This window comes from Lynx canadensis, chromosome B4, assembly GCF_007474595.2.
Source record: "Lynx canadensis isolate LIC74 chromosome B4, mLynCan4.pri.v2, whole genome shotgun sequence".
NCBI classification, from domain to species: Eukaryota; Metazoa; Chordata; class Mammalia; order Carnivora; family Felidae; genus Lynx; species Lynx canadensis.
In genome coordinates this window covers 22524758-22540090 of record NC_044309.1, presented here as the reverse complement: position 1 = coordinate 22540090, position 15333 = coordinate 22524758, and the positions used below count along the sequence as shown (strand labels likewise).

The 15333-nt window shown below is 45.5% G+C and overlaps 1 protein-coding gene across 1 annotated transcript in view; it reads right to left on the bottom strand.

Moving 5' to 3' along the window:
* The window catches only part of KIAA1217 (KIAA1217 ortholog), a 305103-nt gene that overhangs the window by 129926 nt on the left and 159844 nt on the right, over positions 1–15333 (bottom strand). The window contains 1 exon segment of the mRNA XM_030321322.1: positions 13143–13341. Within this exon segment, the coding sequence (XP_030177182.1) occupies positions 13143–13341 (199 nt within the window).

Below are 15333 nucleotides of genomic sequence, written 5' to 3'. Positions count from 1 at the left end.
CCCTTAGAACTGAAGAACAGAGGACATGAAAGAGATGGCTCCAGAAGAATAATGGAACATGGAATGGAACCTAGAATTTAGAGATGATGTCTAACAAGCAAATAAGGAGGGAGCATCGTGAATGGGGGCAGTTGCCTGCGAGGCAAAATCCAAAAACAGTATAGACTAAAGTGTAATTTAGTTTTTATTTATTTTTTTAATTTAAGTGTTTATTTTTGGGAGACAGAGAGACAGAGTGGGGAGGGGCAGAGAGACGGAGACACAGAATCTGAAGCAGGCTCCAGGCTCTGAGCTGTCCACACAGAGCCTGATGGGGGGCTCGAACCCACGAAGCACGGGATCACGACCTGGGCTGAAGTCAGACACTCAACCGACTGAGCCACCCAGGTGCTCCTAGACTCAAGTGTAATTTAAAGGCACGTGACTTAATGGCACGTTCCTCTGACATAAAAAAAAAAAAAAAAAAAAAAAAGGAAGGAGAATCTGTCATTTGCAACAACATGGATGGATCTTGAGGACATTATACTAACTAAAAGAAGCCAAACAGCAAAAGACAAATTCTTAAAAACAGAGTAGAAAGTGGTTTCCAGGGGTTGGGGGTGAGGGATATAGGGAAGGATTGACAGAAAGGTATGAGTGACATGAAAGATGTATTAATTTCTGAGAGGGGGGGAATTCTCTCACAATCCATATGTGCATCAAATCATCATGATATATACGTTAAATAATTTACAGTTTGGTCTTTACGATTTGGTTTTTCAACTATACCTTAATAAAGCTGAAAAGGAAAAAGAAAAAAGAAAAAAAAAAAGGCACATGACTGATGCAGGTGAAGACTGTCAGGAAGCAGCCAGCCTAAAATGGAATTACTGTGAAATAACCCCTAACCGAGCAAGCAAAATATAATGTCAAAGAGCAATGATGGGGCATCTATTTTGGATTGGGGAAAAGCTGAGATGATCCCTTTAATTAACTCTGTGGATAAATAAAGTTAGAAGCTAAGAGCTCTCCAACGGGAAATGTTTCGATTTTCACCGTTTTGATGTAAGTATTTCTAAATGGAATCCATAATGTCTTGCCTGAGAAAAGAAAAATGTAATTGACATTTTAATGTATTACTCAGGTCAGCGTTATGAACATCAGTTAGCTGACAGAGTACTTACTATATGCCAGGCACCACAATAACAGCATTACTTATATGACCTCAGTTGTCCTTCACAATTATTCTAGAGGTAGGTCTTTACGGAAGGGGCTCCCCCAAACTCACATACCGGGTAAGTAATGGAGTCCGGATGAGGTGGCCCTAATCACTACACCAGCTGCCTCTGTGATACCCAGTGTTCTTTTTTGAGGGGGAGGGGACACCATAGCTACAGGTGTGAATGGCAGGGGACAGGGGTGAGTACTGTAGACAGAAGTGCACCAGTATGGCTCCAGTCCAGCTTGTAGAGGAAGTTCAAGTGTTCAATGCATGGTATCTATGATTCTGCTTACTGCCCTCATAAAAGATCCATCCTTTTTCCAACAGACAAACTTCTCTTCAACACTCAAGTCCACTTCAAATGCTACTTTTCATTAAAAACGTCCCAAGTTATCAAAATTGGAATTCCTTTCTTTCTCTTTCCAGTATAGGATAGGATAGGATAGTATAGTATAGTAGCTGAGCATGTGGGTCTGGAGACAGACTGCCAGGGTTCATATCCTGGCTTTGCTGCTCAGCATATTAGATACGGCCTGGCATAGAGTAAATGTTCATTGGCACAGAGTAAGTACTTAGCAAGTTTTAGCTACTATGATGGCAGCTGCATTCGGGCTTTCTTTTCCGTATGCCTCCTCCATTAGAACGCAAACTTGGATGGCAGGAAACCATCTTACTCTAATTTCAAAACACCTGCAGAATCCAAAGTCGTCCCACCACTTCCTTTGCTAACACTCTCATCTCCCTAGATCGAAGCCAGACTTCAAATTGGTCTCCCAACTTTGCCCATGCCCCCTTGGGTCTGTTCCAAACCCAGGAGCCAGAAGCCAATCTTCAGAACTCAAGCGAACCCACTGCTTATACTTCTGCAATCAGCCATTTCCATTCTGATATGGCCAGTGTAGCCAAAGCTTTGCATGTTGCAAAAGGCCTACTTTATCCAGTGCCCGCCGCTTCTCCAGCCTCATTCCCTCCTCCTGTCTTACTGGGCAACTCCAACCACAGTGGTTCTCCTTGCTGTTCCTTGAAGGCTGCAGGCATGTTCTTGCTTGGATCCTGTGCGCTGGCTGCTGCCTCCACCTGGAATTCTCCTCCCCCAGGTATCTAGGTGGCTTACGTCTCCACACGCTCCAGGTCATGGCTCAAATGCCAGTCGTTCAGTGACGCTCTCCTTGTCCATCCTTTTTAAAACAGCAGCTCTCATGCCTTCCTCTCTTCGGCACTCCCTGTACCCGTGCTTCTATTTTATTTTTCTCCATAGCATTTACACCATCTATTGTGTATCTTATTTGTTTGCCATCTGCCTCAACGAACAGAATAGAAGCTCCAGAAGATCAGAGGGTTGTGACTCTTTTGTGGATTGCGCCCAAGAGTGCCTATGTAGGAACTCAGTAAGTATTTGCTACAAGAATGACTTTCTTTCTTCCTACCTAATATAACACCATGTGCACCGCAGGTATTTAATATGTACTTGTTACATTGAACTCTTTTCCAAAAAGCTCCTACATTACTTGACTTTTCTTATGAAGGCAAATGGAAGCATAGGAAAATATGTAACTCCACAATCATGCAAAACCAAACTAACTGCCGAACCAAAGCATAACGCATCTTGTTCCAAAGGAACTTTCCTCCCAGGGAAAATCTTCAGCTGCATTGGCCTCGTTCATTTGCCTCTGCCTTGTCAAGACCAGGACCAATATCAGCATCTGGGTGCTAACTGACCATGGCTGGGGCTGACCTCCCCTGGAGCAGACAAGGGGAGGACACTGGGGAGGGAAATACCTGAGTTTCAGAAACTGGGGCGTGTGTACAAAGGGGGCGTGCAGTCCAGTGAAAAGGTCGGCCACCTTTCCATTGTTGAACCTACCTACGTTTCTAAGCGTGTCAAGATGGGGGATGATAAGCTGGTTCAGGGATAAGACGGGGGCCAAAAATAGAAACAGCACAGAGTCAAAGGTGAGACAGACTTAATGAACAAGACGCTCTGCAGCTCACGGTGGGAAGGACGCATATTCCCAGACTTCCTGGGAGGGCCGTGCTGGTGAATGTGTGCTGGGATTAAATACCCTAATTTCAGGACATTATCCAGGGCAGACATTTCAAGTCTCCATATTCTTCTGCCAAAATATAATGACTACTTTCCATCCCTTACCGAGGACTGATTAAAATGCCTTCATGTGGTGCTATGTTGTGAATTCACTCTATTTCTTTCCTAGGGCATCCTAGGACCCTAACTCAGTGATCCGCATCAGAAACAGCAACATCACCCGGGAACTTGTTAGAGCTGCCGATTTCCGGGTCCCGCCCCAGATCCACTGGATCAGAACCCCAAAAGGTAGAGCCAGACACCTCTCCTCACAAGTTCTCTGCTAACGTGTGAGAACCACTGTCCTCAATGAGAAGTGTCATGAGAAAGAATACATCAGGGTAAGCAGACAGAGACTGGCAGGGTGGGTGCTGTCTCCCTCAGGGAAGTGCACCCTGATGAGCACCGTCTGAGCAGAGGTCTGAGTGAAGTGGGGAGGGGACCATGCAGGTATGGTGGTGCCAGGAGGAAGGAACCGAATCCAGGCGAAGAGAGGAGCACGGGCAGACCGGACCACTCATGCAGCCGGGAGGCAGCATGGCCGGGGTCCGTGCAGCTTCATATGGGTAGTCTGATTTATTTTCAAGTCCTGACATGGGTACCATGTGTCTTTAGTTATACTGAAATCCCCTTAAATACAAGAACCAGATTTCATACAGTTTCTAAATAACTCACCCGGGTACCTTTAACAGTGCCGGAAACTGAATAGATTCCTAATAAATGCATAAATACATAAATAGAGGGAAAAAAAAAAACTGGGGAGTGAGCAAAACTTGTGGAAGGCAGGGGGAAGGAAAGATTTATTTTGATCGTGTTTAGCTTTACGTTACTGGGAGCCATGTAGCCAGAGATATATGAAAGCCAATTAACACCTTAGAAAAAGCCTAAAAGTGAAAAGCTGGCGGGGATATCATTTCTAATGACATTAGCCAAATTTTCTAGAACTCAAACTCAGCGTGATGAAATTAGGAGCTTTTCTTAATGGGATACAGTGAAATCAGTTAGATGTCAAACAACTTTCGTTTCCCAAACTTGAGGAGGGGGTTCAGGAGATGCCAAACAGAAAAGTAGGAACAGAAGTTGAATCGGTACCAAAGGTTTTTACATTCCCGCTCGCACTGCTGAGTGAGACACCAAGTCAATGCACTGCGCAAAGGTTGCAGAGGCTAAAATGAAACCAAACCAAAATAAACAGAAAACTTGACAAACCTCATTTTCCTGTCTGGGGAAAAAGGAACACTTAAAGTTTGTGACAACGGCCATAAGGCTGGTCGTCCTCTCAAATGGGAAAACAATAGGAAAGAGAAGGGCGTCCCAAGCCCCTATATCCGTCTGCTAGGCGGCCATAACAAAGTCCCACAGACTTGGGGGCTCACAACAGAAATTTATTTTCTCACAGTTCTGGAGCCTGGAAGGCTGAGATCAAAAGCTGTTTCCTTCTGAGATTTCTCTCCTTGGTTTACAGATGCCATCATCTCCCTGTGTCTTCCCATACCTGTCTATGTCCTTACCCTTCTTCTTATAAGGACATCAGTTCTATTGGATGAGGGCCCAGTCTAATGATCTCATTTTATTTTTATATTTAAAAAAATTTTTACTGTTTATTTATTTTTGAGAGAGAGAGAGAGAGAGAGAGAGAAGGAATAGGGGAGGGGCAGAGAGACAGGGAGATACAGAATCCCAAGCAGGCTCCAGGCTCTGAGCTGTCAGCACAGAGCCCGATGTGGGACTCGAACCCACGAACCGTGAGATCATGACCTGAGCCAAAGTTGGATGCTTAACAGACTGAGCACCCAGATGCCCCTAGTGACCTCATTTTAACTTAATCAACTTGTTGGAGACCCCATGTCCAAACAGTCATATTGTGAGATACTGGGAGTTAGAACTTCAACATATGAACTTGGAAGGGGGAGCAGGCGGGGTATGATTTGGCCAATAACAGCCCCTAGGAGAGTGGTTCAGACTGACATATGATGGTAAAGACCATCACAGTGGTGGCTTGGGGCTCCAAAGCAATTTCTGGATGGAGAGAACGAGTCCACTGGTGGTCCACATAAAACATCATCTCCAGATTTAGAGGCCTTTTAGTTGTAATGCCATATCCCAGAGCTAACTCAAGAAATCTGCATAGGAATTCACCAGTTGCTTTACCAAAGAAGACATATGTCTACCCTCTAGCAATGCAGAACGGGTACCTTCCTGTGTTCTTATACTCTGCCTGAAATACAGACGCTGCCTAAAATCTGTTTCCAGATGTCAGTGGGCAGCCCTCTGGAGGCCACTGCTAGAATGACAGCACCACGGATGGAGCTCTACTTGAGGGTATGACATAAAGCTGGCTTACATCTCAATATTGTTTTTGGTATTTCATAGAATATTCTTTAAAAGCTGGTGCAAAAAAAATGCGTGGGAATTCTTATAGAATTAGATGAGCACAAAGGGTTGGTTATATTTTAAAGTCAGCTTTTGGGGCGCCTGGGTGGCTCAGTCAGTTAAGTGTCCGACTTCGGCTCAGGTCATGATCTCACAGTTCGTGAGTTCGAGCCCCGCGTCGGGCTCTGTGCTGACAGCTCAGAGCCTGGAGCCTGCTTCACATTCTGTGTCTCCCTCTCTCTCTGCCCCTTCCCTGCTCATGCTGTGTCTCTCTCTGTCTCAAAAATAAATAAACATCAAAAAACAATTTTTTTTTTAATTTAAAAAAATTTTTTTTAAAGTCAGCTTTTAAAGTAACACGTTAACTTGGCAAGAAACTCCTAAGTGTGCAACGAATCTCGCATTTACCAAAAAGTAACGCGACAGAGTCAACAGATTTTCATCGAGTTTTCATGGCAGAGGAAAACAGAGAACTAAATCTCTCCCCCCGCCATACGTAGTTCAGGCAACACCTCTTGATGTCTTTCATCTCTGATTCCAACCAAAACGTAGCAGCGCATATCAGAATACATCATCTGAATCCAGATACTTCCAAACCCATTCCTGGAGAGAGTACAGAGTAACAGCCAGTATGACTAGAACACGTTAAAGATTTGGAATCTTGTCTTCGTGGGAGAGATTCCTTCTCTAAGGCTCTTTTGTCATTCAAGCCTTCAGTAGCGACGTGCCCCTCAAATTTTCCTCTCCAGCTACAGTTATGTACCCCGAAGAGACAACGAGTAGTCAACAGCCAATCACTTAAGGGCCAGCTCAACTGTCAAGACTCTATCAACTCTTCCCGTGTACCAGATTAGATCACCAGAAATCTACAGAGTCCAAGAAAATGTGCCTTCTACCAACATGGCTTCACACTGGGTCCCGGGATTTTGACTTGTTATGTAAGGACGTAGCTGTATGAAAAAACTTTTCATAAGACAGCCGTTATTAAATACAACTATTACATAATACGTTGTCAACGACATTAAGATGCAGGAGTTCTTGGGTTATAGTGTTTTAGACTCTTTTTTTTTTTCTAATGAACTGGTATACACCTCGTCTTAAATAATGAAATCCATTTGACTCAGTACATTTCTCATTTTATCTTCTTTTTTTGTCTTTGCTGCAATTATAGCAATTATCCCTATCTTAATTTTTCTGGCACACATATTGTGCCCAACTGCTACTTGTGTTAATTCTTGTTTTAATGGTTCTTATATACTTTTATTGTCTTTGAATGAGCCAAATCAAATCTATTTTGGATGTGGAGAGGTATAAATAACAGATAAAACTTGCCACACTTTCATGTGTTGTCTTATGAAACCTGATGAAGGGTTCTTTTTTGAATAAGAGTATTTTTTACATCAGAAAAAAAGCAAAAACATTACCTAGGAGTCTGGGTTAGGATGGGGTATCACAGCTGTGACAGACAGAGACAAAGATTTCACACTGGCTTACTGGCAGGTTGATGTCCTGAAATAGCTTTGGAAATTTAAGTCACCTATCTAGTTATCTAACCCCATAGCTTCACCTGCAGTATTGAAATGTTTTATGTACACTTTCCAAAAAAGTGACCTGTAATTCAGGGTTAGCAACACCCCAGCTGTAGAGGAGGAGACAGAAGCAGCAGACCTCAAGTCTCCAGGACCCCTCATCGTTACGACCTACCAACGACAGACCCTGTAAAGTAACGGTGGCCTGGGAGGGCTCTGACCCTTAGAATGAATCAAATCTTCTATTCGCCTCTGTTGATGGCTCTCCTGACCTGCATCCGGTCTGTAAAGTATCCTCAAGATATTGTTCAAGGGCCTGGATCTCCTCAAGTATCATATTAACTAAACACTTTCTTCAAAGTCTGAGAAATCTGTTACAGGGTTTCAACCCAGGAGTTAATAGCAAGAGATTTCGAAAGGCATCTGATGAACTTTATCTTTTCAAAATAAGCACAAACAAACCATGAATCTACACAGTAATCTTTTACAAGAACATTCTTTCTTACGGGTGAATTGAGAGCCAAGAGGGTAAACTTGAATAAGGAAAGAAGTTTCCTTCTTTCAGAAAACCTCATGTATGAAAACCCATACTTACATCACAAAACCACGCTCCACTATACCAGAGGATTTCTGGAAATATTCCCACAAACCCATTTTTTTCTTAGCTTAAAGATTGATTCAGTTCTGGGGCATCTGGATGGCTCAGTCGGTTAAGGCTCCGACTTCAGCTCAGGTCATGATCTCACTGTGAGTTTGAGCCCCGCGTCGGGCTCTGTGCTGACAGCTCAGAGCCTGGAGCCTGCTTCGGATTCTGTGTCTCCTTCTCTCTCTTTACCCCTCCCCCACTCGTGCTCTGTCTCTGTCTCTCAAAAATAAATAAACATTAAAAAAAAAAAAAGATTGACTCAGTTTACAAAAACTACCTTCCAGGACATTCATTACATCAAGTGCAGCAAGAAAAGTAAGAGGCAATCCTTTTGACTCACCCAATATAGTCAAATTAAAGTATTCAAGGACTTCTGTTGTATAGAGGAAATTTCTTCGTAATTTCTTTCTTTCCTTTTTTTTCCTTCCCCCAAACCCCTGGTCTATTTAATGTTTTTACTCTGTGTGTGTGTGTGTGTGTGTGTGTGTGTGTGTTAGCAGTTTAGCATAGCTCATTTTCAAACGAAATCTTACATAAAACTACAATCTTTATGGCAGAGAAAACTCCACAGAACTCTAAAATTGTAGGAAACACAGTTGAAAAACCCTGTCTCCAAGTCATTCTTCAGTTTACTGCCAAGTCTCTAGAAGTCATCAGTTTGTATCTACTGGTAATTATATTTTCTGAAACACACAACAGGAAGCACTACATTTTCTCTGCAAACACAGGAATCAGGGTTTGTATCAGTCAGGGTTCACTTGCAGAGCCTGAACCAGCTCCGGCTAATTTAAGCAGAAACTGACTTATTGAATGGTTTGCACAACCACTGAACTGAATTTCCACTGTAGAGCTGGGACACCGCAGAACCCGTTTGACAATGAGGAAGCTTCCTGCCACCCTGGATGGCTAAGACTCCAAAGCCCCTGCTGCCTTGAGCAGTAAGCTGTTAATACCATCAGCGATTCAGGCCACACTTGAGCCCTAGGTACCAGAAAAAGGGGTGCCTTGCACTTTGATTCTAAACACTAGCTTTAGTGACTACACCCTGGGATAATGACAAATGATCCTAAAGAAAAGCCAAAAGCTTTCATATATGCCTTGGTCCCTAATGGTGGAACCCAGAGCACTGGATATTCCAGAACGAGTCTGCATTGCAGCACAGTAGAAGGTAGGAGTGGACAATGCCAGCCAGCCACCATACCCACCCACGCCTGTCGGCTTAGTTCCATGCTAGAGAAAATGCTCTCCTTTGGTCGCACCCTAAAAAGATCAGGAGTGTGCCCCAGAACCAATTGACCTGCTACAAAACTCTCTTTGTAATTTTTTGTTTTTACATTACATCTCCATCATCATCGGTGCTCGGGACAACAAATTTCATACCTGTTTCACTTACTCTGTAGAGCAATACTCCTTTGTATTTGTCTGACATTGAGTTTAACTATCCACAGGCTAAGCCTTCATGCTGAAACAGTAAAGTGCTCAAATATGAGTCTTATAGTCTCTGCCTCAACCCTTCTTGGCTTTCCACTTTGTAGACGGGGGCGGTTTCCTCAACCCTTTGCTCTAACATCCTACCCATTCTTGTGCACAGGAACAGAGATTCCGGCAACCATGAACCCTTTGTCCCCCCCTCAAATCACTCTCAGAGAATGATCACCCTGGCCGTTACCATTCTGGAATAAAAGAACAGACACAGAGATGCTCAGGAATTCACATGCGCTGAGAAAATTCTCCCTCAATTAGTCTAAAATCCTCCCGAGCCGTTTAAAACCATTCTTTCTTGTTTGTCGAGGCTGAGTCTTTAAAAGGCAGTTTGTTACAGAAGTGGCAATGCCTCTGGCTGCCGGCTTGGCATGGGAGCTCTCTTTTCCACAGCTAACCGTTCAGAATATGGTCAACAAAGGCATCTGGCTGCAGCGAGGAGGAAGTTGCTGCTGCTGTTCTTATTTTCACGGGAGTTTTATTTTCAAATTCCTGAGGGCACACAGAAGGGTGGGAACATCTTGTGGCTACCCTTTCCCCAAAGCCGACTGTGGAGCCTCTAGACATCAGCCCCTGCCCATGGTCGCATTCCAGACAGGCATTTATAAGACAGCAATGATTAAAAGCAAATGGCTCTGTCGTTAAGGCCCAGACCTAGTATCAGCGGGACATTTTTTCACGGAAATTATTGCTAAAACCAAAACTCGACGGCAGAGCGGTTTTTACTTTATTTTGTGGACTTCCTTTCTCCTCATCTTCTCTATTTTCACCAAAGAGAGAGGGAAGGAGAAATGGCATGAGTTCCACGGAGGAAGAGTGCATCCGGGCTCCGGATGGGTAGAGCGCGGCAGGGAAGTGAACCTACAGAGTTGGCCCATCGTTGCAACCTGACCATGTTATGGATCCGAGACCCTGAGCAGATGTCTCTATGTACCTCTCTGCTTTGTAGATCTCCAAGAATGGCTACCTTTGCCTTCAGCATGGGAAAGGGCTCGTGGGTTCTGCTGTCATCGGGCTGTGCCTGCAGTCCCAGAGTCCCCTCCCCGATGGGAAGCCCGCATCCTGCGTGCAGGGAGAGTGCTATGCAGACACCAGCATATCTAACTTCCCTGTGCTGAACAACGCCTCGTGCTCTCCCCGCCCCTTGTCTCTCCTCCACGCCTTCTGAAAGCCTCTGTGACACACGACGTCCACCAAGCACCGTGCCCAGCCCCCCTGGGCTCCTCTCATCCCTTGAATATGCTAAAGTAATGGAAAGGAGGAATTAGTCGGGTGGAAAAATGATTAAGCAGGCAAGTTTATCTCCAGGCACAGGCTGCCTGAAGTGAGAGCAGGTTTCATGCCCTCCAGGGAGCGAGAGTGGTTTGAGGATTCTGCGTGCTCCTGGCCCCCACTCTCAAGGAGCCCAGGTCTCTTCCTGGTGCTGCCTGAGCTGGGGGAAGCCTCCTCTCCAGTGATTCCTTGTCCAGGTGCAGAAGCTTGGCCTCCACAGACGGGTCCTGGAGGTGCACATGGTGCAGCCCCTCGGGTGAGGAGAGAGAAGCACTATCCTTGGGTGCAAAATTTAAGGGGCCTCCCCAAAGTCAGCAATCAGGATAAACAATATTTTCATGTGAAATTTTTAAAAACCAAAATCAGTGCAAAAATCCATTATGGACAAACTATGACAATTTTAAATAAAGACAGGATCACCGGGGCTCCGGGAGAGATCTGAAAATTCTGCAGAGGCATGTAAAGTGACAGTGCACAGACCCCCAAAGTTAACCGGGGCTTCCAAATGGCACCGGCGCTGGGTCTGCCGGGGGCTGCGGCTGGGTCCCCCATCCGTGGAGTCATCACCACGTTCCTCTGCCACCAAGTGCTGGAGGCCACCCACTGCTCCTGGTCCTGGGCTCTCTGGGGGACCCGCTCTTCCCGGAGCCTGTGTGTGCATATTAAATAAAGCCAGGCACACTAGGGATTCTCCCGAACACAAGGCTGAGCAAGGCCCCCGGCAGGGAGATTGTGTTTAGACTCTCCCTGACTCACACTTTCCTGTTTATTTCCCATCCCGGCTCAACTGAATGACGCCACGAGGCCAGGTGCGGCTAGGAGGACATTCCCAAATTGGCCACCAAGAGGCGGCCAAGGGCAGAGCCAACGCCTCTGGCCTTGCGCCAGCCTCCTTTCTGGAACCGTGGCTCCCCTTGCTTGCTTGGGCCAACTTCTCATTGCTCTCCTCTCTGCTCACTGTATTCCTTTGTTTCTGCCCGAGAGTTGTAAAGCTCACAGGCCAAAAAGTGCCTTGCGGAGCTGGAAGAATAAACACCTTGGATACATTTTTTAATCTGCCGTGACTCTGCACTCGCCAGAATGTCAGAGCAAGGTGTGCTCAGGAAAGCCGAGCCCCTTGCAGAGAAGCACGGCCACCTCACGAGAAAACACCAGCCACCCTCAGCCGTTCGTAGGGCAAGGCAGCTCCTGGTCCCGGCAGCGTCTCTGCCCCCACTTGCTTCCTGAACACCGCCAGGATCTACCTGCACTCCCAGCTGTGCCTGGCTGCTGGAGGAAAGTCCTGCCAGCCAGACAAAGGATGCACTGTCCAGCAGGCTCAGTGTTCCCCAGGTATGGAGGAAGGCGCACAGGCATTTCTTATCTTCACTTTATTTTGCAAAGCACAGGCTATCTTTACAGAGACCTGAGCCTCACTCATTTCCTGCAAAGCACAAAAGAGAAACCCCCCTCCCCGATGGGCACAAACTCGGTGGGGGTAAAGCACGGAGCGCTGTCATCCAGATTGGAGCACTCCAGCCGCGTGCTGGTGTGGAAGCCTGTGTCGTCGGGACACTGTCCGGGCCCAGGGTCCCCCTATGTGGCCCATTCCTTCACCTGTATGTGAGGTTGATAGGAAATGGAGGCCTGTTTCTGCTGTCTAACTATGGGACCTCAAAAAACAAAAAACAAACCAAGAAAAGATAAAAACAGATGTTTTGTAATTTTCTTCTCTAATTTGTAAAATTACAAATATAATTTGTAAAAATACAACCTGCATTATTAACCTAAGAGGAACTATACACAATTTAATGTAAAAAAGTAGCATTGATAATGCAAATAATAATAGTTTGGTTTCTTTTAAAGGACAGCCAGCACAATGTCTGAAACCAGTTTTCTCATCCTCTGCAACCAAGGGAACAAAATCGAGATTCCTCCTCACAGCTTTCCGCTCTTTTCTCCTTCAAGCAAGGTATCTGCTAGGTTTTATGTGGCATAATTTAGCTATTTTCTGCAGGGTCCAGCCCTGAAGCCGTTTGTGGGTTGATTCTGTCCCTGTCCGCTCTTACCCCATGACCTCATCTATCTGCAAAAACAAGTACTGACCTGGAACCTTAAAATGGCAGGTTAAGCTTATGAAATGGGCAGAGAGGTCTAAATCCTTATGGCCTGTACATTTTGTTAAAGGGCCAAAAACTTCTTCTAAAGCAAAGCAAGATAGAAAGTGAATTTCCAGTCTAAAAAAGCAAATGATCGTTGGTAAAGGCAGAACAATAGAATCCTTCTGCTTTCCCTAAAAGCTTGTTGAAAGGAAAAGCGATACCAAACACACGCCCCCTGTGCTGGTGGGAGAAACAGCCCTGTGTTTACGGCTGTCACTAACAGTCACGGGGCCTAGCCCGAGTTTGGACGTGCTGTTTCTTCAGCTTGATGCAAAATTAGTGAAGTTCCCTAGGACTTGTGTTATGACAAAACGAGATCTAATTAATATTCGGATGCAAGGATGTGTGCTCAGAAGCATAAAAATACATACGTGCAGTAATAAAAAGGCATCAGAAACTGCCCACTGAGGCTTACCCAGAGATCTTTCTTTCGTCTGGTTGGTTGACCTCACCACCGGGAGACTCGCTCGAGTTCGGCTGCCTCTGGAAAAAGGACTTGGAACTTCTCCCTCAGACATGGCTTCCAAAGAATCACCAGACGTCTCTGACAAATGCTCGACAGGGTCGCCCAGATTGGGAGGTTGAGGACTGTGAGACAGTTTGGGGCTTCTTGTCTGCAAAAGGCAGTTGAGAGAAAGTAGGAAAATAAATGACTATTAATTATGCTGAAAATATTTGCAATGCCATCAAGGTCTGCCGATCCTGGCAAACAGTGTGGTAGGGAAAAAACTCCATCAGAAGGACTGGACACAGAAAACTGAAAACCCAGTGGGTCAAAGTACCTGTTGTGAAAGTTACTGGAAAAAAAAAAAAAAAAAACTGCCCCCAAGTATCCCATTAAGATTTTTATCACTGCTCATCTGTACAAATGCCACCTTGGGCAAGGAGCTGCAGGCAAGCCACATCATGGGAAAGAATGATAGCAAATCAATTCCTTTGGCCAAATTCTAAGAGTTGTTATGACAACAGATGGGATTGTGCGTGTTTAAATATGCCTCAATGGATGATGCACTCACCCCACAGTAAACCGAACACAGCCAGTCCTTCAAAGTCTTACAGCAAGACTGTTTCCAAAATCAGTAAACTCAGATTGTGAGGGAGATATTTATAGCGCAGTTGAATTTCTTCTTTTGAGGCCCAAATCCCATAGGTAAGATTGTGTCTACCTTTGGTTATTACTGACCTTGCTAATCAGCAGGAAGTGTTTGTAACAACTTACACACACACTCGACACATAATTGCATTTTTAGTTATCTATACCACAATGCAGGAAATTTAATGTGGAAAATGCCCATGACCTATTAGTCAATAACATTCCTTGAACATGGACTACTGGCTGAGCATTGTGGGAGATGCAGAAAAGAAGAGACAACATGTTGCCTAGGGTCAAAACGTTCGAGAACTGATTGGTACAATTAGTGAAAGGCAAAAGGTAACACAAGACAGTGTGTAACCAAGTGTCAGCTATGAACTATGTGGTACATCCAGTCACCTTTTCAACAGACATATATCGAGTACCCACCATGCTCCAGGCACTGTGCTCGGTACTGGGCCAGAATGATGCACAAAACCCACATGCCCCTGCCCTCATGGTGTTTACAGTCTAGTCAGGGGACCAACACCGAAGGCGAATTCAAGGTGCAGTGAGACTCTGCTAACTCAGACTGGTGGGGGTGGGGTGCTTGAGTGGAGAATCAGACACAGAAACTGTGTTCTCAAAACAGAGGAAAGCTGTGGGGCGCCTGGGTGACTCAGTCGGTTAAGCGTCCGACTTCAGCTCAGGTCATAATCTCACAGTCCGTGGGTTCGAGCCCCGTGTCAGGCTCTGTGCTGATAGCTCAGAGCCTGGAGCCTGTTTCAGATTCTGTGTTTCTCTCTCTCTCTCTCTCTCTCTCTCTCTCTCTCTCTCTCTGTCAAAAATAAACATTAAAGAAAAAAAAAAGAGGAAAGAGGTAAGCTGGGAGGAGGGGGTAAACCGGAGGGTAGGGATAAAGAGAAGAGGCATTCCAGGTGGAGGGGACAGCAAGTGCAAAGTCCCCGACGCAGAAGGAGGTGACAAGCCCTGGAGGCTTGCTGGGGCCAGGTGTCCAGCAGAGATCAGATCACAGAGCCTCAGAGTCAAGGTGAGGGTGCTCATTCGGATTCTAAGATACCAGAACTCCACAGAGGAATTTTAGGCAGGCCAAGAGGCCAGGGGGCCAGGGGGCCAGGATCAGATACATTTTTTTTGAAGATCACTGGAGCTATTGTGTGGAGGTCAGAGATTATACTGTGGAAGGTCAGAGAAAGGGAGTCAGCAAAAGTAGGGGATTAGGCTGAATAAACGCATCTCCGCTTTCCCCTCTCGCACTGCCATCGTGACCAGCATCGCATGATTCCAGGCACCTTCTGGAAGGCAAACTGATCAGAATTAATCAGGCAGGTGAGTTTTCTCTTACTAAGATACCAAAGGTGCTGAGGGGCTGGTGGCAGGCTACAGGCAGTCCACAGCAGCTAGTTTTGGGGTTTACTTGCATTCTTGAATTTCCTTTAAGACTTCCCAAGGCTGCCACTGCGTTTTGAAGTTAAGCACTGAGACACTTAACTCTCTAGGCAGGAGCAACTTC